Source organism: Monodelphis domestica, chromosome 1 (genome assembly GCF_027887165.1).
Source record: "Monodelphis domestica isolate mMonDom1 chromosome 1, mMonDom1.pri, whole genome shotgun sequence".
Classification (NCBI taxonomy): Eukaryota; Metazoa; Chordata; class Mammalia; order Didelphimorphia; family Didelphidae; genus Monodelphis; species Monodelphis domestica.
The window spans coordinates 410,960,613-410,985,917 of NC_077227.1; the positions used below are offsets into that span (position 1 = coordinate 410,960,613).

Consider the following 25,305-nt stretch of genomic DNA (forward strand, 5'->3'; position numbering starts at 1 on the left):
TAAAAACTATACAGAAGAGTTTATATTTTATTCAAGAAGTAATAGGAAGCCATTGGAGTTGCTTGAGCAGTCATGGTTAGCTCTACCCTTAAGAAGGATGACTTTGGCAGCAGTTCAGAATGGACTGGATTGATAAGAGACTTGAAGCAAAGAAATTAATTAGAAAGCTGTTGCAATAAACTAAGGAAGAGGTTACAAAGGCCTGAAATAAGATTTTAACAGTGAGTGAAGAGAAAATTTTAGATGTATGAGGGATTATAAAGGTAGAAACAGCAAAATGGGCAGCTAATTGAATACTTAGAATGAGAAGTTGAGGATAATGTCAATATTATGATCCTGAGAAACTGGGAGGTTGGTGGTGCCTTCTACAGACATTTGGGAAAAGGTGATGGTTTAATGAAAAAGGTAATGAGGTCAATTTTAGATAAAATGAGTTTAAAATGTCTTTAGGACATCTAGTTTTAAATGTCTAGTGGACAATTGGCTTAAAGTTTAGGAGAGAGACTAGGACTGGATATAGAAATCTACTGTTCTTCTAGTAATGCTGTGTGGCTGAGAGTCATGAAATAGAACATTCTCTGAAGAATTAAAATTGAGAGTCACTCAGAAGGCAATGGAGAGGCATATGTAGTAGGCAGGTCTGTTGCACTAGGTTGTTAACCAAGATTTACACAAGAAAAGTGTGTAAAAATTTCAGTTAGAGAGCTGTAGACTAGAATAGAAGGTGGACCGCTTGTTTGGAAGAGTGAGGACTAACCAATAAATGGCCTATTTACTCTGTTGATATATGTATGATATCAAGAAACTGGAGGTAGGGCCATCACATGGTTAGATGAACACTCCATGAAAGGTTTATGGAAGCACATTGGCAAGTGTCTCACAAATTGAGAAGACATAGATAGGTTATAAATAATATGCCGTGTTTGAGGCTACACTTACTTCATTGATATATTTTGTCTTGTGTCTCCTTTAGTATAGAAGGTGCCATTGTACCATTCAATTAAGTTTACGCATGTTTTTATCTTAATTATGTATAGTTAATCATACCTCTAAAAACCAAACAAATTACATACTATAACCTCCTTTCAATTTTTGTTTTCCAGAATGACATAATCTGTTGGAATGGATATGAATACATTACATTTTTTGCTCTAAATGAATGAGTCTTTTATTTTACTCTTTTTGTTAAACCACTTTAATTTATTTCTCATTTTCCTTCCTTCTTTTATCCTGATAACTTCCCTTTGATTTCTAGCTTTCTTCCTCTTCTCTTTTCCCTCTGACTCTTTCCTATTTTCTTTATTTCAATAACAAATTTTCTATTTAACAAGTCAAAGCAATAATTCAATTTGCAGAAATTATATCATATTCCAAGAACTCAGTAGTCCACCTAAGCAGACAGATATCATGTTTCCATGTTTACCAGTATTGAGCTTCAGATTTAGTGTATACATGTGTTCTATGTTCTAGCTCATCTTCTTTTCTTGATCTTTTTTCTTGTATTATGTTGTTTATTTTCTTTTCCAGTCCTTTTTCCTTATCTTTCTCCTTTTTTAGCTTAATTGCTCCTCTTTCTAAAAGATGAAACTGGGAAAGATATATATCAACATTATGTTTACAAATCTAAAACAAGAGTTCTGATTTTGCCTACAATATTGATATTTTATATTCTAGGTAAGACCTAAATATTCTAGATAAGAATTTAACTTAAGCAATAGATTGTTAGGTGGTTTTATAAATGTTGATAAGCATTAAAGAACTCCTTTAGATTTTCTTGTAGCACTTTGTTTAGACCTCTTCTTTACCCCATCACATTCTATCTTGTTTTAAACTTATTTGTGTATATGTCATATATCCATATCATATATACATGTGCATACCAACTTGTTTGCATACACACTGTATGCATGTGTGCATAGATACATGCCAGTGTCATATACATATTCATTGCATGCACACTTATTTGTGTGTGTGTTCCAGACATAGTACATGTATATTGTATGTGCTCATTTATCTATGTATCATATATACTTATATATACATCCATACATGACATGTATGTCCTTGTTTGTATGTGTGTCATATACACCCTTTTAGATTATAAGATCTGTAAGAGTAGAGACTGGGCTCTTTTTCAACTTTTTATTTCCACTACCCAGAATAGTGCTTTATACATAGCAGGCCTTTAATAAATATCTGTTAAATTGAATGATACTGTCTGAAAATGCTGACTTTATATTTCTAAAATAAAAAAAATCTTTCTTTAGTATAGGATGAGAAGATTTTGAGCTGAAATATGTTTGAGATCATTTAGGCAAAGCCCCCAATTTTAAAGATAATGGAACTGAGACCCAAAGAAGAGAATTGGATTGCCCAAAGCCATACTGATAAAAAGTGGCAGAGCTGAGATTTGAACCCAAATCCCCTTACTCCAAATCCAGTTGTCCTGAAAGATTTTGTTCCAATTTTAAATATCTTCTTTTTACTGCTTTTTCTAGCTCATTAAATCCAACTACAAAATACAGGCAACATGTTCTATACACAGTTGCTCATGAGCAAGCGAGGGCCATTGGCCAAAATATGGCTTGCAGCTCACTGGGAGAAGAAGCTCACAAAAGCCCATATATTTGAATGTAATTTAGAGGCAACTATTGAAAAAATCATATCACCTAAGGTATGTAATTGGTTGAAATGGAATCTTATTTGTGGGGAGAAAAGGGGTTTAAAAAAGACAACTGGATGGATCCCATGGATATCATACCTCTTTTCTGAATTTCTGTAGCATTACTTCTCTGCATTATTCATTTTGGCACCTAGTCATACACCAATTTCATTCATTCAACAACCATCCATTAAATAATTACCACATTCAATATATTGTGTTAGTTTCTCTGGCATAATTTGACCATTTCATAGGTTCATAGATTTGCAACTAGAAGGGTTCTTATGAAGTCATCTAGTACAACACCGTCATTTTCCAGATGAGAAGGTTGGCTTGCCTAAGGTCACACAGAATAGTAATAATAAATAATAGTTGGAATTCCAACCTAGACCTATAACATTAAATATAGAATTTTTTTCTGTTATACTACGCTGCCATATTTTCTATTTAGGTGACATGCCTTCACACGTTGTCACCTAACTAGACTGGTCCCTTAGGAACAGGGACAATATTAAACCATGTTTTAGCATTTTTATTATATAATCCACTTCCCCTGGCATAATAAAGTTAATATAGTAGGTACTCACAAAATGCTTATTGAATGAATGAAATATTTAATAAATCTTTGTATGCCATAATTCTTGTGACAATAATGCCATATTGTCATACTTTTACTTCTTTATTCATTTCATTGCATTTCACTTAGCAGTTCATTGCTTTCAGTGAATATGAGAAAACTTTGAATAGTTGAAAAGAACACTGTGTAAAATGTAGATAATCCATTTGAAAAGATAAGGAAATATCTGTAGTCTTTAAACAGATACATTTCTTATTGATTTGCTGATTTCCAAAGAATATTGTTCCTATATCCTATGTCCCTCATAAACTGATATTTTAAATATTATCTTTTTGTATTTTTTAAAAGGTAAAAATTGCACTGCGAACATCAGGTCATTTGCTGTTAGGAGTGGTTCGAATCTATCACAGGAAAGCAAAATACCTTTTGGCAGACTGCAATGAAGCTTTCATTAAAATGAAGATGACCTTTCGCCCAGGTACATGAAACCAGGGAATTGTTTACTTTTTTTTCCTTGCATTTCAATTTTATTCAGAATGTTCCTGTCTGCTGCACACTATTGATTTCAGAGTAAGTGTAGTAAATTTAAAATTCCTTTTGACTGAATCTAAATTGCAATGCCTAGGAAGACATGATCTCATTAAAATTTTTTTTCCTTTAATTTTTGCATAGAAAGGTAGAAATTCCCCTCAAAAGTTGCTTTATTTCACGTGTTTTGTTTTTATCGTAATAAAGTATTAAAACCAACAAAAGTTCATAATAAGCATTCTTTTTAAAAAACTAAAGATACAAAAATATTGATTAAAAACAAACATTACTATTTCTTTTGGAGCAGTTTTCAAAATATTTACAACTTTAAGGAACTTCAACCATTTATGAAGGAGCTCCAAAGTATGAGTTATAGCCACAATGCCTTAAAATATAATTCAGCTTCACTGTAATTGTCAGGTTTTTTCTCATTGTTCATAATATTAGTAAAAATTACAAGTGGATTTATGGTTTTATTACATATTATATGTGAGTGAGAGTATTTTACTTCCTGAAATATTACTGTTTACTTGACCAACCTGAGTGTTTCAAGCATGAAAAGATTCCTAGACTTGGTTTGAGAAGACTCAAATTCCAGTCCCAAGTCTACTAATTAGTTGTGTGACCTTTGGCAAACTATTTTACTTCAACAAGTATACTTCTTCTATAAAGCAGGGATAATAACACTTGAAATATAAGGACTAATAAAATTTATATATGTATATAAAATTTTAAACTTTAAAGAACTATGTAAATACAAATTACTATCTTTATTTCCTTTAGGACTAGTTGATCTTCCAGAAGAAAATTTTGAAGCTGCTTATAATTCTATCACATTGCCAGAAGAATTTCATGACTTTGATACCCAGTTGCCCACTGTGAAGTAAATTATTTTCTACATTTTCCACATCTCTCATAATATCTACTCTAGTATCTCATCATGGCATGGAAGTGACCTAGGGTTCTTAAAGACTGACAATTCAGTACAATCCTAATACATAATTAGAGACTTCAAGTACATGCCCAGTAGGGTGTGTGTTTACTAAGGCATGGAGAAATTACTATCTCCATTGGTAGGGTGAACACACCCACTGACAGATTGTGGATCTTTTGAAGTAATGAAATATTTTTCTATATATCTTGGTTAAACAAGGTTTTAAAATTTTTTCTTATGTGTTCATGTTTTAAGTTCCTTTAAAGAAATGGATTATGTTTTAAAGTTTACCAAGTAACTCACTAAACACATCTGCCAAAAGCTTGAATTTATATCTCAAGCACAAAAATAAACATGAGCTATATAGTCAGTTTTCCCCACAAGAAACATATTTTCTGGTTCTCTATAAAATATAAAGGAAGAGAGGGAAATAAAATGAAAAAAATGGACTGTTTTGAAGATCTTGAAGTAATTTCTTTTAAGTTACCTTAGGAACCAGGTAAAAAGAGGAAAATATGTTGATTTATGGCTCATAATGATTAAATTTGCAACACTGGCTAAAATGTGAATCCAAACCAATAATACAAAGATGTCATACCACTGAATTCAAACACATTGTTTATTCATGCAAATACAGCTCAGAAGGGAGAGTAGTGGCGAGTACAAGAAAGACATTTTGTAACGAGGTCAAGCAAGGGGAATTTGTGTTTCAACTTGTGAGACTTGCAAGCTTTGTCTTAAACTCTAGATTGGAAACATACAATGCATAGGCAAGTGTGCACCTTTGACAAGTTAGCTATCATCTATCACTAATTTTCCAAGACAGAACAATATTTTGCCAGTATATGTATTAGCACATATCAGCCATAAAAAGATCTGTGTCCATCTCATATAGTTTGTTTCTATGTAGTTAACTAATGATTTGTAAAATGCAGCAGAGAAAATAATATTCTTGGGTTTGGGTTTTTTGTTTTGTTTTGTTTTGTTTTGAGATTAAAACCATATACAGGTGGGGTATAGGTTTCTCACTAGCAGTAAAATCCTGGTGCTTCTGTTCATGCAATAACTTGAATCTTAAACTTTTCTCTAGTGCTATTGATGTTTCTGAACACTTTAGTCTGAACCAGAGTAAAGCTGAAGACATTACACTTAAAGAAGATTACAGTTATGATCTTCTTTTTCAAGCTGGGAGTTTTGGTGAGAGTATTTCAAAAGTTTGAATTAGAAAACATTAACAAGTTTACTTATATTTCTGTAGCAGAAATAATTTCATAATGAATCTACTTGTATCTAAATTGTGTCTTAGGTCTACTATGTTTTTTCCTTACACAGATACCAACTGACTTTGGCTAAATCCTTATTTCTTTGTTCTAAGAGAGCTATAATCACCTCATGCTAAATTTCTAGTTTCTTACTCCATCTTCCATATGACTCTTTGAACTATCATCTTCAAAATCTATTTTCATCTTGTCCCAATTCCCTACTTAAGGACCTACAGCAGCTTCCCGTTACCTATCAAACCTAAAACCTGGGGGCAACTGGGTGGTTCAATGGATTGAGAGCCAGGCCTAACGATGGGAGGTCCTAGGTTCAAATGTGATCTCAGACACTCCTAGCTGTGTGACCCTGGGCAAGTCACTTAACCGCCATTGCCTAAGCCCTTACCACTCTTCTGCCTTGGAACCAATACACAGTATTGATTCTAATGTGGAAGGGAAGGGTTTTATTAAAAACAAAACAAAACAAAGAAAAAAAAACTAATGCCTTTTCTAGCCTAAAAGCCTTTCACCAACCCCATTTCTCTCTTACACTCCATCTATTTTGTGTTCTTGCCAAGATAATTCACTTGCCACCCAACATATACTTCCCAATTTCATGCCTTTACCTTCCCCACTTCTCCAACAATCTACATCTTCCTTCAAGAATACATCCAAGCCAAATCCCTCCAAGAAGTCATTCCTTGATCCACACCATTCTAATGGCCATATACATTTGCACTTATGCAGTGTTTATGTACACATTTTGTCCTATAATAAATCATGCACTTAAACTATTGATTTGTAAGTACTCTTAGATACTCTTCATTTATGTATTCCATTCAATGAGCATCTGTTAAGAATAGCTAACATTTATATAATGCTTTATGGTTTACAAAGCACTTTATGTATATATTTGATCCTCACAACCACCTTATGAGGTAGGTGTTATTATGCTATTCAGGACCTGTTACATGCAGAGGACCTTGCCAGGCAATGCCCTCCTCCACCAAGGTATTTCATGAGTCTGGGGAAGTTGGAATAAGACATGTACACAAATAATAGAAAAGGCAAGGATGATGTATATTATGGGTTTGAGGCATAGCTCCAAGGTTTACCAGTCCTAGTAAACTCAGTCAACTTAATTAACTTAATTAACCTTGAGTTTCAGGTAACACTTCTGTAAAATTATAATCCTATTTATGCTTCCTCCCTCAGAGGGTGGTTGTAAGAAAAATATTTTGTAACCTGAGCTGTTTCCCTCATAGAGTATATATTTGAAGGTGGGAATCCTGTCTTTATTTCACTTGTTTAGTTTATCCTTACCTTCCCATAACCCTAATAAATCACAGTGAGTGTTTATGAGGACATACTTTGGGATATTGCTGTGCTCACTGTTCCTGGGGTCATATCTAGATTATTCTGCAGAGATGAAACCTGGCCTAATGCTCTTTTCTTTTGTGGGCTTAAGCTCATCATTCTCCCTGACCCCTACTATTTTAACCCTCACAACCTTTACTATTCCTCCTTTTTGATGTCCTAATTCTAGAATCCACCCTTCTTCTTATTTGGCTTCCTACCTTATTTTCACAATCACAATTAGTGAATATAGGAAAAATCTTTATTTATAAGAGGAAAGTCACAACTTATTTACATAACAAAGGGCAAGAATTCTTGGTGTTAAAAAAAATGATTCATCCATAGGATAAATCTGATGCTTAGTAAATCGGCTTTGTTCTACAGCAGATAATGGTGAAAGTACCACTACCTTTCCAATCTCCATTGCTAGCTGTAGTATCTCCTTTCCTAGTTCCTTATTAAGGAATATAAAATTCCTTTTCCAAAGACCTTGTGCCTTGGATTTTACTTTTCCCAGTTTCTTGTTCTCTAGGTTTAGCCATCTGGTTGATTTTTAAAAAGTCATACTATATTCTCAGCTAATCAAAAATGATTACTGACACCTGCCGAGAGTCCCTACATTTCCAAAGGGGCATATAGTTCCTTCCTTGGTGGTAGTGAAGGGTGGTAGTGAAAATGGGGTGGTAATGAAATGGTGGGTAGTTCTTTACTCAGAGGACCAAAATTTGAATTCCAGGTTTGTTACTCAGGCAATCATTCTTGCAGCCTCCGTTTCCCAAATTTACAAAAGATGGAGTTTGTACATAATGACTTTGAAGGGCTTTTCTGGCTCTAACTCTATGAATTTATGATCATTTCCCATGCAAATTAATGAGTAATTTTTCATTACTAAAATTTCTCCTGATTTCATAGAATCCAATAAAAATTGTTGTTAAACCATGGTAGAATTTTCCTCTTGGTGTTAGGAACTTGAAACTTCAGGCCATCAGACTCCCCTGAAATATGCACTGACAGGAAATGAAGAAGATGGAAAAGCTTAGAAGGTTCTCTCAAGGATACAACCTTTACTGATTTTCTGACACAAATTTATCATAGCCAAATCCTTTTTATATTTCTTGGCTCCAAGACCTCAGGCAGCTTAGCAGCACAACCAAACACATAACTCATTACCTGACATTCTCCTCCTGGAGAATACCCCTACAACAGTCCAGAGGTAATATATTTGCATGAAGGGAAAGACAATTCAATGACATCTGATCCCTGTAACTACACTCATTTTCTATGATAAGAGGCCACCTTTTCCCTTCCTCCTATAAATATTTTGATGTATTACATAGGAAATATGATTAGGGTTGTTTCAAATACCAGTTGTGAATCTTTCTCCTGTTTTTACATGCTGGCTGCAGAAAGTCTTCAAGTAAGAGAAACATTAGTAACCTTGCTTAGAACTATTAACTCTATTACTGCCTATCCTGCCTCACAGTTTAGCTGTTTTTTTCTTGCTTGCCATGTTAGTACTTACATCTCATAAGTGCCTGTGGGCAAAGTTGTAATATTCACTTAGTGAAATTGAAAAATATGTTTAATCTTTGTATACATATTTAATATAGTCATTTCTTACCTAATCCAAAGCAACAAATATTTCTTTGGGTAACAAGTTATTTTATTTAACTATTCTTTTTCTCTACAGAAGATGAATATGTTGTTTCAGGTACTCAGCAGCTTGATTGACACTTTAGTATGCTGGTTAATGTTAATTAAAATTAAAGCAAATTCTTCTGTTTTCATTAAAAGCCTAATACACTTGCCATTATCTTTGCATTTTTGAAGTTATAAGCATATCTCAAGTCTTATTTGTTCTTGCTAATCATTCCTTAAGGTGATGAATCTGAACTACTTCGGAGACAAAGCTTCTTTGATGACAATATATTGGTACATAACAGTACAATTTTGACTAGGCGCAGTGGTTCAAGCCTCCTTGAAGAAAAATCTGCATTGTATGTCAGTGGAGATGGATTCGGGGATGAAGGAACTGTAGGGGATATGATTGGTAAGGCTTAAAGTTAAGCTAACAATAAAATGTTTCATTTTAAAGATATTTTGGCCAATAAAATTATAGATCATGTTGAATTTTCAGAGATGATCCTGAAACTTCCCATTCTGTTTTTCATTATTTTTGTTTCTAATGAAGGCATAATACTTCTCTTCACAGAACTCTAATTATTCTTCTGATCTTGTCTCCTCCTAACTCCTCTGAAAGATTACCTCATAAGTATCCCCTTTCTCCTTAATCTTAAATTCTTTCTAATTTATTGGCTCCTTTCCTGTAACTTACAAATGCACACTGGTTGCAAGTTCATAGGTTTATAGGTGTTTGTTATGTTGTTTCTTGCATTCTTAGATTGCAGGAAAGAAGCCAGTAAATTGGGAGGAATTTAAGGATTCTCCTCCCATTCTTAGAAATCCCTCACTCAATCCTACCACCCTTTCATCTATCATTCTTTATCTCTCTCCCCTTGATAGCCAAACTCCTAAAAAAGTTTTCTATTTGTTGCCTCACTTCTCTACAGTCTTTTCCCTTTGCAAACTGATATCTGACCTCATCATTCAAATGAAACTGCTGTTTTCTAAAATCTTTTAATTACCAGATCCAAGGGCCTTTTTTTTAGTATTTATCCTTCTTAATCTCCACAATATTTGACACTAATGAACATTCTGGCTATTCATCTGTTACCTTTGTTGAGTTATGTTACATGTTTTACTTTCTATGAGTGTCCCCTAAGACTATGTATGCCCTGGACCCTCTTCTGACTTGGTGATCTCATTAGCTCCAGTGGATAAGTTCTCATCTCTTACATATATATATATATATATATATATATATATATATATATCCAACCTTACTATTTCTCCTGAGCTCTAGTCCAACATCACCAGTTGCTTATTGGAATCCTTCACTGGATGTCATTGAAGCATTTCAAATTTAACATGTTAACATTAACAAAACAGAACACATTATACTTGACCCTAAACTAATTTCTTTTCCTTACTTCTCCACTCTCTTTTCAGTCACCCAGGTTTTCAACCTTAGTGTTATTCTCTTCATTTCCATTTCTCCTCCAATCCAATGTCAATAAACTATTTCAGTTCAGTTTCCACAAAATCCCTCAAAACTACTCACCAATTATAAAACTATCATTTTTATTCAGGCTTTCATAGCCTTTCATCAGGACCATTGGAATAACTTCCCAATTGTTCTGCTTGTCTACACTTCTTTCTTCCCTTTCCAAATCATCTTCCACACAGCCACCAAATTGGTATAACTAAAGCATAGCTCTGATCATGTGACTTCCATGCTAAAACAGCTCCCTAAATCCTTAGGCTCAAATATAAACTCTTCCATTTGTCACTTGATGCCCATCGCAACTCTTCCCTTCATATTCTCTAAGTTCTAGCTGCCCTTGCCACCTTGCTGCCTTGCACATATGACAATGCATCTTCACTTTGTTCCCTAACAAGCTATGTATTCTCCAAGCCTGGAACACCCTCCAACTCTACCTCTTAGAATCCCTAACTTCCTTCAAAGCTCACTTCAACTGATGACTTCCTATATTAGGCATTCCCTTTCCCCCCTTTAGCTTCTAATGCTTTCTTTCTCATACCCCCAAGATTACCTTGTATTTTATATTTACACTTATTTTCTATATACTTATTTGTGTGCATGTTGTCCTCTATACATCTCTCTCTGCTAGAATGTCAGCTTCTTGAGATTAGGGAATGATTTATTTTGTTTTTTTTATCTGATACTTAGCCCAGTATCTGGCACATAGTGGTGTTTAATTGATTGATCAATATGGTAAAAAACAACTACATTTTCATAACTAAAGCAATAGTGAGAAGATGGACATCTGTTTAAACATTGAATATTTTCTGCTTATGTTATTAAAAATATTGGTTTTTGTAAATATCTAATATTTCATTATTCTAAAATTTGGCAAAGAAAATACAATTTAAAATATCTGCAAGTGCTTTGAAAAACCTGAAGTTTTCTTAGAAATAAATAGATAGGAAGTGTGTCAAAAGGTATTCTCCAGATTTTATAATATCACTACTCCATTTAAAAATTTTATTTATTTATTTAATTCAGAATATTTTTCCATGGTTAATATGATTCATATTCTTTTCCTCTTCTCCTCCCTCCCCCCTCCCATAGTCAATGAACAATTCAGCTGGGTTTAAATGTTTCATTGATCAAGACCTACTTCCATATTGTTAATATTTGCAGTAGAATGATCATTTAGAGTCTACATCCCCAATCATAATCCCATCGAACCATGTGATCAAGGAAATGTTTTTTCTTCCTTGTTTCTACTCCCACAGTTCTTTCTCTGGATGTGGATAGCATTCCCTCAAAATTGTCCTGTATCATTGCATTACTGCTAGTAGAGGAGTAAGTTCAATTGTATCACTACTCCATTTTTGCAGAAGTATGACTATTGAAAATTGACAATGTATTATTTTTACAGATTCTAAATTGTTCATACTTAATATTCTTCTAATTTTCTAGCTAAATCCAGTCTGTATTGGGTCCTTTTTTTACCTTAGAAACAGTTAATAAATATTGAAATGAATAGTACTTACTCTAGCATGTAAGTAAATATCAAGGAGGTCTCTTTTGGATCCCATCCCAGGAATTTTATCATCATAAAACAACAAGGTGTAAATCTGGCAAGCACTCAAGATATCACCTAGTCATACTCCACTGTTCAGATGAGGAAACTGAAGACAGAGAGGGAAGTAACTTACCCAAGATTACAAAGGAAGTAAGGAAATTTTAGAATCAGGATTTGAACCCAGGTCCTCTGACTCTGAGTAGTTGAATTGAATTTCAATTCAACTAATATTTATTAAGTACCTACAATAAACATTGACTTGTAGATTGGGAATACAAAGGCAGCAATAAACCATTCTGCCCTCCAAGTTCTTATATTCTACTGGGGCCCATAACATCTACACAAAGAAGTAAATATATCTTAATTTGAGAAGAGAGAGAGCATTAACAGCTGGGGAAAAGGTAGGAGTCAGGAATGACCTTGTATAGTTGATGCCATCTAAGTGAAGCCTTGTAGGACACCAGAAATTCTAAGAGGCAGAGGGAAGGAAAAAGTCTACCCCAGCCGTAAGGGATAGCTTATGTGAAGACACAGAAGAGAGAAGTGGAATGTGTTATGTCAAACAGGCCACTTTGGCTGGAAAATGTATCTGCATCTTCCCAATTCCTCCCCTTATACAATTATACAATCTCCATGTAGAAAATCTTTCAAACCCCTTCACCTCCAATTTAATCAACTTTCTAAGTCCCATGATCTATATACTCCTTTGCTCTACCTTCCTTATTCTAGGGATGGTGACACACTAACTCTCACTACTACCCATAAGTGTTCCATTTCTTTAATGAAAATCTCTGTGATTCCCCTCTCTAACCATAATCTCATCATCCCACATCTCTCTTGTCCTATTACCATTCTTCTTTCAAGCCCTATTGTGTTTCACTTTGGCTCCTACTCATGAAATGGCAAACAAAATTGTTCTAGTGGCGAATCAAGTACATTACACATTCATGTTTTCCAATCTCTTTCTGGGCCTTGACTGCGGCAAGGTAATCTTTTTTATTCCCCCTGAATTGATTCCCTGTCTCCTTCTTCAAAGAAGCTAGTCCTGAACCTTTTCCTTCCTCAGGTCCCTCCCCATATCTTTTCCTGTCTTTCAGCTGAGAACCTTGCCCCTTACTTTATTTTTTAAAAAAAGGCCATTCAACATAAGCTCCCCCTTCTCCCATTTGCTTCATCTCAAAACACCTTGATATCATCTCTTCCCTTCTCCTCCTTTATCTCAGTCTCTGACAAAGAGGTGAACCTTCTTGCCAAGACCAAACCTATTCATGCATTTGATCTCCTTTCCCACCCCAACCCACCTCATTTTCTTTAACAGACTGCATCCCTAAATATCCTCCCTCTCAAATCTTCAACCTCTCCTTACCAGCTAGGTCCCCTCCTTATTGCTTTCAAATATCCCAGAGTCTTCATCATCTTAAAAAACTTTGATTAGATCCTGCTATCCTCTCAAACTCTATTGTTTTCTATCTATCCTCCTTTCCTAGCAAAAGGCATTGGAGAAGTTATTTATATTAAGTGCCTCAACTTCCTCTATTCTCATCTATTACTTAGACATCTATATCCTGCCTTTCTACCTCATCACTTAACTGAAACTTCTCCCTTCAAAGTCAGCATTGATCTGTTAACTGCCAAATCTTGTAATCTTTCCTTAGTCCTAATATTTTTTCAACTTGTCTACTGCATTTAACATAATTGATCACTTTTCTCTTCTTGGATAGTCTTTCCTTTCCAGGGTTTGTGACCCTGCTCCTTTCTCTTGCTTCTTCTTTGCTGGCTTGACATCTACATCACACCCTCTAACTATGTTTGTGCTCCGGTGTTCTGTCCTGAACCTCTTCTCTTCTCTCATTCTCTCATTCTCTCTCTTTCTCTCTCTCTTTCTCTCTCTATCTCTCTCTCTCTTTCTCTCTCTCTCTCTCTTCATGAACACTTTCTGGAGTCTTTTTGCTAATATTCTATTTAATTTTTTGCATCTATGTTCATTAAGAAGCTTGGTCTGTAGTTTTCTTTCTCTGTTTTTGATCTACCTGGCTTTGGAATCAGTACCATATTTATGTCATAAAAGGAATTTGGTAGAACTCCTTCTTTGCAAATTATGCCAAGTAGTTTGTATAGTATTGGGATTAGTTGTTGTTTGAATGTTTGATAGAATTCACTTGTGAATCCATCAGGCCCTGGGGATTTTTTCTTAGGGAGTTCTTTGATGGCTTGTTCAATTTCTTTTTCTAATATGAGATTATTTAAGTATTCTATTTCTTCTTCTATTAATCTAGGCAATTTATATTTTTGTAAATATTCATCCATAACACCTAGATTTCCATAATTATTTCCATATAATTGGGTAAAATAGTTTTTAATGATTGCCTTAATTTTCTTTTCATTAGAGGTGAGGTCTCCCTTTTCATCTTTGATACTGTTAATTTGGTTTTCTTCTTTCCTTTTTTAAATTAGATTGACTAGTACTTTGTCTCTTTTATTTGTTTTTTCAAAGTGCCAGCTTCTAGTCTTATTTATTAATTCAATAGTTCTTTGACTTTTGATTTTATTAATTTCTCCTTTAATTTTTAGGATCTCTAATTTAGTCTTCATCTGAGGATTTTTATTTTGCTCTCTTTCTAGTTTTTTAATTTGCATGCCCAATTCATTGACCTCTTCCCTCTCTGATTTGTTAATATATGCACTCAAGGATATAAATTTCCCCCTGAGTACTGCTTTGGCTGCATCCCATAGATTTTGAAAGGATGTCTCATCATTGTTGTTTTCTTCAATGAAATTATTGTTTCTATGATTTGTTCTTTAACTGATTTTGTAGAATCATATTATTTAATTTTCAATTAATTTTTGATTTGCATCTCCATGTACCCTTACTAATTATTATTTTTACTGCATTATGATCTGAAAAGGTTGCATTTATTATTTCTGCTCTTTTGCACTTGTTTGCAATGTTTTTATGCCCTAGTACATGGTCAATCTTTGTGAAGGTACCATGTGCTGCTGAAAAGAAGGTTTGTCCCTATTTCTTTTTCTCCACATATCTCTTAACACTAATTTTTCTAAGATTTCATTGACATCTCTTACCTCTTTCTTATTTACTTTTTGGTTTGATTTATCTAGATCTGATAGAGGAAGGTCCAGTTCTCCCACTAGTATAGTTTTACTATTTATTTCATCCTTAAGCTCCACTAGTTTCTCCTTTAGAAATTAGGATGCTATACTATTTGGTGCATGCATATTGAGTACTGATATTTCCTTGTTGTCTATACTGTCTTTTATCAGGATGTAATTATCTTCCCTATCTCTTTTAACTATATCTATTTTTACTTTGGCTTTGTCAGATATTATGATTGCAACTCCTGCCTTTTTTTCTCAATTGATGACCAATATATTTTGCTCCAGCCTTTTGCCTTTACTCTGTGTGTGTCTACCTGCCTCGTGTGTGTTTCTTGTAGACAACATATGGTAGGATTTTGGCATATAATCCACTCTGCTATTTACTTCCTTTTTATGAGTGAGTTTATCCTATTCACATTCAGAGTTATGATTACCACCTGTGTATTCCCCAAACATTTTAATTTCCTCTCCTAGTCCTGCCCTTTCTTTTTTCACTATTTCCTTCTACACCAGTGTTTTGTTTTTAATCAGTCCCCTTAATTCCCACCCTTATTTTACTTCCCTTTATTCCTCCCCTTCTTATTCCCCTCTTATTTTTCTTTAGGGTCTTTTTAAACTACCCCCCACACTCTCCCTACCTTGTATTGCTTCCCTCTCCACCAGTCCATTTGTTACCCTTCTACTTCTCTATAGGGCATAAATCAATTTTCTGCCCCAATGGATCTCATTATTCTTCCCTCTTTGAGTCAATTTAAATTCACATAAGAATTAAGTATTTCCTGTCTCCAACCTCCTTACCCTTCCAGTGTATTGGTGTTCTCCCCTGCTCCCACCATGAGCTTCTTTATGAAATATAAATTTACCACATTTTGTCTCTTTTCCCATTTCTCTTAGTATTAATCTCTTTTATACAGTTTGTCACTGTTCCCTCTAAGTATAATTCTTCTAGCTACCCAGGTGATAATAGCAATTTTTAAGAGTTACCAATATCTTTTCTTATAGGAATAGAAATCATTTTTAACTTATTGGGTCCCTTTTAAAAGGGTTTTTTTGCACACACCCCCTTTCTTAATTACCTTTTAGTGATTCTCTTGAGTTCTGTGTTTGGGCATCAGATTTTCTGTTTAAGACCGGTATTTTCTTTATGAATGCTTGGAAATCTTCTATTTTATTAAATTTTATTAAATGACCATACTTTCTCCTGCAAGAATATAATCAGTTTTACTGGGTAGTTGATTCTTGATTGTAGACCCAGTTCCCTTGATTTCCAGAATATCATATTCCATGCCTTTCGGTCCTTCAGTTTAGATGCAGACAGATCCTGTGTTATCCTAACTGTGGTTTGATAGGTATCTGAATGACTTTTTTTAGCAGCTTGTAATATTTTTTACTTGGTCTTGTAGTTCTTGAATTTGGCTATAACATTCCTGGGCATTGTCAATTGAGGATTAAATATAGGAAGTGATCTGTGGAATCATTTGTAAATCTTGAAATTTCTCAGACTTGTGAATGTTAAAAATTTCCCCATTGGGGAATTCTCAATTGGAGCAATTCCCTACTGGGAACATTCCCCATTTTGACTGTGAGAACTCACCAGGATCAGAAATGGGAGGACCTCTACTCCACCTGTACTTAAGTCTGCTTTAGGGGAGAAAACTCCTTGCTAAACAATGAAAGTACTTGGACCCATGCTTATGATGAGGCAGGGAGTTCTTTGAGCCATGCCTGTTTTTAGAATTGATACAATGGGATGCTAGGTACCTATAAAGGTCGGGAAACTTGTAAGCTTGCCAGGAGCAAAGAGATAAAAACTTACTTAGAGGTTTTCTCTTGAGGGGATTAGTCGACCCAGCAGTGTTTTTAGAATGGGTTGTCCTTTGGGAAACGTCTACTGTGATTGGTAGATGTAAGGACTTAGGGGAGGTGACATAGGAGAAAACCCCCTATATAAGAAAAAGCAGAATCTCTTGAGAGGGGAATCCTTTTGGAGGATCTCTGATGAGGATCGCTTGGGAAGAATCTCTTGAGAGAAGCTCTGGAGAAGGGAAGCTCTTGGAGGACAATCTCTAAGGAAGTCTCGTTGGAGCTCCTCTGAGGGGACTCTGTCCCTCTGGAGGCTCTGGAGAGAGGCCCTTTGAAACAGTCTCTGGCTGGATCTCTCTTTGAGAAGGACTCTGGCTAGAACTCTCTCTGGTGAAGTCAGCTGAGATGGAGCTCGCCTGGTGTCACTAGAATCCTTGCTTAGACAGACCTTGTGGTGAGTGATAAAAGACTGACTGACTGATTTCTCTCTCTTAAGACTCAGGTCTAGGCCATGTTGGCTTAAGGCCGTTCATACTTATTCCTTTCTTACTCTTTCTCTCTTTCTTTAATTCCTCATTATATTATTAATTTAAAATCTCTATAAAACCCAGTTGACTTGAGTATATTCAAAATTGGGAATATTTTCCCTGGCGACCACCTTATATTTGATTTAAAACCAAGACACTGTAGTGAAACATATTTTATGCAGTCACAAATTTACTCACCCACTCTTATATCTAGCATAAATTGTATCTATCAACCATTTTAATTATAACAGTTTATGGCAGACAACTATTTTAAATTCTACAGTTTATGTCTCCCACTATTTTAATTATTACAGTTTAAGCCATATACTCTTTTAAATATCACACATTCAAGCTCTACTTTTCCCTCTTGATCAAGAATGTTGGGGTGGTTTTCTTGGATAATTTCCTATAGAATGATGTCCAGGATTTTTCTTTTGTCATGATCTTCTGGTAGTCCAATAATTCTTAAATTGTCTCCCCTGGATCTGTTTTCAAGGTATAAAGTTTTGTAAATGAGCTGTTTCATATTTTCCTCAATTTTTTCATTCTTTTGATTTTGTTTTATAAATTCTTGTTGCCTTGTAAAATTATTTGCTTCTAGTTTTTGGATTCTAATTTTTAAAGTCTGAATTTCATCTCTGGTTTTTTGGTCATCCTCCTTCTGGTCTTATTTCCTTTGTAGGTCATCTTTCATCTGCTTTGCCTCATCTTTCATCTTCTTTGCCTCATTTTCAAGCTGGTTAGATGTGCCTCTGTTTCCAGATGACTTGTTTTTCTTTTTGCTTGGTGTTCCTTGGTCCTCCGATGTTCCATTTTCTCTTTATTCATTACCTGAATAGAAGCTATTGATTGTAATTTCTTTTTTCTTTTTCTGTTGTTTGCTTATATTTTTTCTTTCTTTTCCCCCTGTGATTGCCTGTAATCTTGCTCCTCTGATTATTTGCTGGATCTGTGGATTTGGTCTATTCTGTCCTGAAGGGACTTCTTCTCTGCTCTACTGATTGACTAGGTTAGGCTGATGTTATTGATGAGCCCAGAGGTCAGATCTTCCCCAGCTCGCAGCAGAAGCTGAAATGGAGCTGGGCTTCCTGCCCTGTTACCTAGGTTGTAGCCTGTAGTGGTTGCAGTCTTTGTCCTTGGAGCATAGTCAGAGAGGCTCTCAGAGCAGTCTATGGGGCAGGAGTATTGGAGCTTGAGCTTCCCTGCTCAAGGCTTCTTATCTTCCCTATTTATAAGATTAAGCCAGGACAGAATTGATCTGTAGAGGTGGATGTGCCCTGAGGCCAAAACCTCAAGGGGGTGGGGGTAGATGGAGTATTTTGGCTGCTGTGACTAGGCTGCCATCCCAGTGCTTCTCCTCCAGCTGCCTCTCTGCTGCCTGTGTTCAATGCCCTGAGCCTGGCATAGCTGTGCCAGCAAGGTACTTCCTCTGGACTAGCACTGTTGCCCACCCAGAGATTCCACCCACTGCTGGAGACGCAACATGGTAATTGGAAGAGGAGTCCTGGGACCTTCCTTTTTCCTTTCCCTTGAACCCGAGTGTTCAAGAATTCAGACTTTTTGGGGGTGTACCTTTTAAGTTGGATCCAGCAGGAGGATTCCCCAGCTCTGTCCTGTTGTTAGATTTGGTTTTCTGTTCCCTTGAAGTACTGTGTTTTTGATTTGTGTGGAAGGGTTTTCAGAGGTCTGGACTTTCGCTGTGTCTAAGCTGCCATCTTGACTGTGCCTCTCAGGAAGACTCATCTTTAAATCTGGCTGTGACCTTCAGCAAGTCACTTAACTCTGCCTCATTTTCCTCATCCATAAAATGAGCTTGGGAAGACATAGTACACCACTCAAGTATCTTTGCCAACAGAAACCCAGATGGGATCATGAAGAATCAGTAAGACATTACTGACACTTCAACAACAAAGGAGTTCTAATAGGCAGAAGTAAAAAATGAGTAATTATTGACATTGTAGAAAGTCTGTATAAAAGCCTTAAGATAGAATGTTTGGTTTCAGAAACTGCAAGAAAGTGAATTTGGTGGGACTAAAAGGGCTTGAAGGGGAGTACTGTATAATAAACATAGAAATATTAAATGGATTCAGGTCATGAAGAGTTCAAATGCCAAAAATGGGGTTTGTATTTGATTTCAGAGATGTTAGGGATCCCTTGGAATTTATTGAGAAGGGGAATGACATGTTCAGACTTTTGCTTTAGAAATATTTGAGTCTCTTCATCTTTCCAACCTGTTTCCTTAGCTATAAAGTGAAGGTAGTGGACTAGATAATCCCTTCATTTGCATATGTGATGAACCTGTTATTAGCTCCTCTAAGCCTCAGTTTTATCACCTGTAAAACAGAAAACATTACCTACTTCACAAGGCTTTGTGATGAAAACATTTAGAAAATGATACATCTTTGCATTAATTTGAGGGTTTTATTACTAAAGCTACTATATAAAATTATAGGATGGGCAAATACCAGACAAAGGTTACTGTTGGAATCTAATAAAATACATTTAACACAAACTTTATTGGGTATAATTTAATCTTTTGGGGGATGGTAATATAAATGTGCAGATTTGTCTATTAATACAGAATTTCTTGTTAGAATGTGAGGTAATCTCAGGAATTGTTTGCTGAACTACAATATTATTTATGGCTAAATATAATTTTATTAACATCATTATTAGCCTGAATTTGACTAAATTTGATTATATATCAGGCAGTTTTAATTTTATAAGTGATATAAACCAGTGATGTGTGATAGAAAATTAAGTTAGCCATATGTTGAAATTGCATTCAACACATTTTATTTTTATTTTCATGAGTGTACTTTTTCAACTTTCCACGATAAAGTTACCTATTATGTATTTAAGACAAGCTGTTACAAGATGACCACAATATTCTGTTGGAAGACTTCAATTTGGATGGAGAAATTTCTTTGCCTCCTGAACCTCCTGAATCTCTTGAATCACCAGATTCATTAGTTGGTGAGTTCATATTTGCTTTTATGTACTGCCTCAAAAAATGAGCATTCAAATTAAGTGTCATAAGGACTAAGTTTATAGGACACAGTACCTTCAAGTACTAGGGTTCTAGGAAATTAGAGTGGTGGTTTGAGATCTAAATGACTTAACACTGAAATTTTGCTGCCTGGAAAATTCGTAACTACAAAATATTAGTCATTAGCACACATTTAAGTGATTTGACAAGTAGTGTGTTTTTTAAATTACCTGTGTTGACCTATTAAGATACTTCAAAGATTTATGATTTCATCAGCATGTTGCATTTATAGATTTCATGTTATAGTTATAGATTCCAGTTCTTCTACACATTAGTATATGGTCTTCATGATTTTCCAGAGCTGAAAAGTATTTTTAGAGTAAGTGGTAAAATATATATTATGTATAAGTATGCTTATATTATAATACATACATACTTTTATGAGGAACTAAAAATAATGTTTTAGAATATAATTACATAGCTACTTAATGATTAGTATTTTTCCTACTTGAAATGAATATAGACTTAACTAACATTACAATTTTTCAGTTCTATAATGAGCATCTAAATATTATAGGTATGATTAGCTTCCATTCTGACTCTTCTCACTTTTAAAAAATTTGCTTTTGATCCTGGGGTAGAAATTTGGGCAGAGGGAAAATTATATATGAAAATATAATTCTAATTCTTTATGGAGCCATAATTATTAGTGAATAATTTATAGTTTCTATCCACTGTTTTTAACTTATATATAAAGTTACTATTTGCACTTAGTTCCTGTATTCTCCTATAATTTGCAACACTACTTCTTTGTCATTGGCTTGTTTTCATGAAACTATTGTTATGTGTTCAATAGTAGAAGTATGCAATTCAGAATCTATATATCCAGAGTCTATAAATCCACCTGATAATCAGCAAATGAACGGAACTATGTTGATGATAAATGAAGAAGAAGAATTTACCCTTGATCCAATTAATCTTGAAGGTCAGAGTCATTTTTGTTTTTTGTTTCTTGGATTTAAAGAGGTTAAAAGATAGAAAATAAACATATGTGGAATACTGTTGAGTATGATAATATGTTTGAACAGTACAAGACTATATCCAGTTTGGTGTTGTATAAAATTTAAAGGTGGTTCATTGATTACGTCTTTGAAAAAAATTTATAAGGAAATGCTGATGGCTAAGGGGAAAGACATTAGATTTCCTCACCCTAAAGAGAAGTCCTAAAGTTGAAGAGACAAAGTAATAATGATATTCTTTAAGTCTGTGTAGGAATTTGTTGGAGTGAGAGGCAGTCACTCATCTCCAGGGAGAAAATGGGCTTAGATTTTAGTAAGCAGGATTTAAATAAAATAAAACAAAATTTTTTTTCTACTGAGTGCTATCAGACACTACAATGGAAAGTTGTGGAATTCCTTTCCCTATAGAGCTTTAAAAGGTTGGTATCCAGTTTGGGAGATGCCAGTGTTGGAACCTTTTAGAAACTATGTGCCTAAACTGCACCCTCAAGCCACCTGTGAGCCCCCTGAATTACCCCAGAAAGTGGAGGAAGTTCTCACATTGGGCTGCTGGACAGAAGGGTGGGGCATGTGAAAATTGCCCTCAAGAATGGTGGAGAGGGGAACCAGACCAGCCCCCTCCATGCTGCTGAGGTACATGTGCCATGTCTTTGCCAGCATGGGTTTAGACACATTTCTACCTAAGCCAATATTTCCTAACTCCATAAAGTACTCTATAAAGTACTCAATGTATATATGAAAAATTTCAAGCATGTGTGACAATTTTTCTAAATGAAAAGTTTATTTTGTTCCAAATTTTCTCTACCTTCATTATCCCAGTGGGCATTCTATGCTCAGTCCCAATTTCCCCAGGTTAGTATTTATAAATTCCATCAAACTCCAAAAGAATCTGTGTAGCCAAATTAGTTTGGGAAGTGCTGATATAAAAGTGACAGAATGAACTAGTTATTATATGAGATATAGAAGTTTCTTCCAGTTTCAAGAGTTCATTACAAAAGTAACATTGCAACTATAACTTATGAGATCAGGCACCATACATAATATAGTTGGGACCAGAAGCAGCTCTCTGTGTGTTTGTATGGGTGTTTGTCTGTCTGTCTCTCTATCTCTTGGGTGTGCTACTCCCACTAATGCTCCGAATAACCTTTGCCAGATATTTGTCAAAGTACATTATTTGGTGACTACTAGCCACTAAATGAATCCTAGGAAAGCTAAAGGATGAAAGGTGAGATTTCCTACTCCATGAAATTCTACAAGATGCATTATTGTACTCTTGAGATCCAGGAAGAGAAAAATCAAGCTTCATATATTTTGTTGATATGAAATCTCTCAAACACCATCATAATAAGGAACTTCATTAGTCAAATTTGTGGACATTTCTTAGATATTGCACGGAGAAGGAAAAGCAAACGTAAGAAGAAGCTACTTATTGATCCAGTGAAGGAGCTCAGCAGCAGCACCATTCACAAACAGCTTAGTAACTTCATGGATACACTGACTGTGTTGGAACTAGCACCTCCTACCAGACGTTTGATGATGTGGAAGGAGACTGGGGGAGTAGATACACTTCTATCAAATGCTACCCAGTTTCTGATTAATCCTGAGCTTAAAATGGTAAAAGTTTCTGTCTTTTTATACTGATCTAACATTGACATTGTATATCAATAATAGAAATCCCTGTTCAAAATTTTGCAATTTGAATTCAAACAACTAAGAGACTAACCTAGATGGATGCAGCATTGTTAAAAATACCTGTCTATAGTAAGAAAATTTGAGTTCAGTCTATCTCCCTTACTTGAATGACCTCCTGCTAATCTTTTATCTCCCCTGAGTCTCAGTTTTGTTATTTGTCAAACATGGATCATACAGTTATGGTTTTAGAACTGGAAGGAAACTTGAAGGTCATTTGGAGCTGAGTCCAGAGAAGTTAAGTGAGAGACTTGTCCAAGATCACACTGATAATAAGTAATAGTCATGATCTGAATGTAGAGCCTCTGCCTCCAAATCAAGCACTTTTGACTCTACATATGCTGTTTTTTCTTTCTCCTATTTCATAGGGCTGGTATACGAATCAAATGAGATAATAGATGAAATGCATGTTGTAAATGGCCAAATGCTAAATTTTCAATATGCATCATGTAGTATGTTAGTGTTATACTTTATCACTTCTGTGTATATTTGTATATTATTGGTTTTTTCACAGTTGTTTCGAAAATGCTTTCAGTCATCTGGCTTTAAAAATAGAAGAAAATCTTCACAGATGAGATCTGAAATGGAAGAAGCAAAAAACAATGACCTGCTAGGTAAGACATTTATCATGGTATAATAGCATGCCATTTCATTCATGTAACCATTATTTATTTTGCCATTTGCTAATCAAAGAACACCTAGCTTGTTTTTTGCTATAAAAGATTTACTTAAAAAGAAGCCATTCTGTAAAATAACAAGTGATGTCCAAAATGTTGGCCCTGAGGAGTACCTCCTTCTTAATTAGCAAAGAAAAATAAAATTGTTCAACAGTTTCCAGGATTTAGTACTTGTGGTTGTAATTAAAACTGTATTCTAATCTTTTGAAAATTAGCAGGGTAGGTATAGGTATATAGGGCAAGTCATGTGTAATCATTCCATTTCCTAACAATTCTTGAGAAGAAAGAATTTCCTGTCTAAGTTTGATATCCCACCATACCATGATTTATGACTTAAGGATTTGTTTATAGTTTTTGATATTACAAATAGTACTTCTAGGAATAGTTTTGTATAGACAATATTTTTTTTTTGCAAATGTGATCTCCTTTGATCTTCACAATTTGATCCTGCAAGGTAGCTGCCATTATAATCACCATTTTACAAATGAGGAAACTGAGACAAACAGATTAAGCCACTTTCCCAGATTAGTAAATGTCTGCACTCAAATCAGGTCTTCCTGATTACAGACCAAGTGCTCTTTCCACTGCTCCACCAACTACCTCTAGTAATGAGACTATTGAGTTATAGGATACGTTAAAAAACATCATTGTCTAATTCCACACTCAAAAGGTTGGATATAATTCCACCTGCACTTTATTTTGACATTTTTGCCACTTTGATGAAAATTAAGTGGAATATCAGAATTGTATTAATTTGCATTTCTTTGACTATGAGAGATTTTGATTGTCACGTGACTGCAGATAATTTGTGTTTCTTTTGAAAATTGATTGTTCACATCCTTTGATCATTTATCTTTTGGAAAATGTGTCAAATGAGGTCAAACTTTATCAACAATGTTGAAACAAATAATTTTTACTTACTTTGTTTCTTTACTGGATGCATTATTTTTTGTTGTATTGAAGCTTTTTATTTTTATATAATTAATTCTATTTTCGTCTCATAATTATAACTCATGTAATTCATGACTTATTAAGAATTTACTCTTTCTGCAGTTAAGAAAGATTGTTAAATGTCTTGTTCTCCAATTAAAAATAAATTACTGATTCATTTTGAATTTATTGTGATATGTAGTTTCAGGCACTGATCTATTCCCATTATTCTCTGAACTATTATTCAGTTTTCCCTTTAAATTTTGCAAATATTTAGTAATTTATTCAGTATTTTTTGTTCCAAGTATATTGAATACTAGATCTTTTCTCCATGGACTTATGTTTTATATTTTAAAATTAATGCCACATAATTTAGATAATTACTGACATACGCTATATAATTTGAGATCTAGAGGTACTAATTTCCCTTTTTCTTTTTTCATTTTCATTATTTTTTTAAATAAACTTTTGTCTTTTTTTCACATTGCCAAAATTTCCCCCAGCATCCCTTCCTTTATTAGTTGGGTCATCCTGGGCAAGTCATTTAACCCTGTTGGTCTCAGTTCCT

General features: G+C 34.6%; 1 protein-coding gene across 6 annotated transcripts in view; it reads left to right on the forward strand.

The window, feature by feature from the left end:
- Positions 1 to 25,305, forward strand: part of RAD21L1 (RAD21 cohesin complex component like 1) — a 44,978-nt gene that overhangs the window by 5,327 nt on the left and 14,346 nt on the right. For 4 of the 6 annotated variants that reach the window (XM_056811990.1, XM_056811987.1, XM_056811989.1 and 1 more), the window contains exons 2-10: positions 2,499 to 2,674; positions 3,588 to 3,717; positions 4,551 to 4,650; positions 5,792 to 5,898; positions 9,196 to 9,366; positions 20,296 to 20,409; positions 21,279 to 21,407; positions 22,826 to 23,055; positions 23,645 to 23,744. In XM_056811990.1, the coding sequence (XP_056667968.1) occupies positions 2,531 to 2,674; positions 3,588 to 3,717; positions 4,551 to 4,650; positions 5,792 to 5,898; positions 9,196 to 9,366; positions 20,296 to 20,409; positions 21,279 to 21,407; positions 22,826 to 23,055; positions 23,645 to 23,744 (1,225 nt within the window). In that variant the 5' untranslated portion in view covers positions 2,499 to 2,530. Of the gene's footprint in view, positions 1 to 1,181; positions 1,675 to 2,498; positions 2,675 to 3,587; positions 3,718 to 4,550; positions 4,651 to 5,791; positions 5,899 to 9,195; positions 9,367 to 20,295; positions 20,410 to 21,278; positions 21,408 to 22,825; positions 23,056 to 23,644; positions 23,745 to 25,305 lie in introns of those variants that run through there. The other 2 variants (XM_007474504.3, XM_056811988.1) reach the window with 2 other exon arrangements.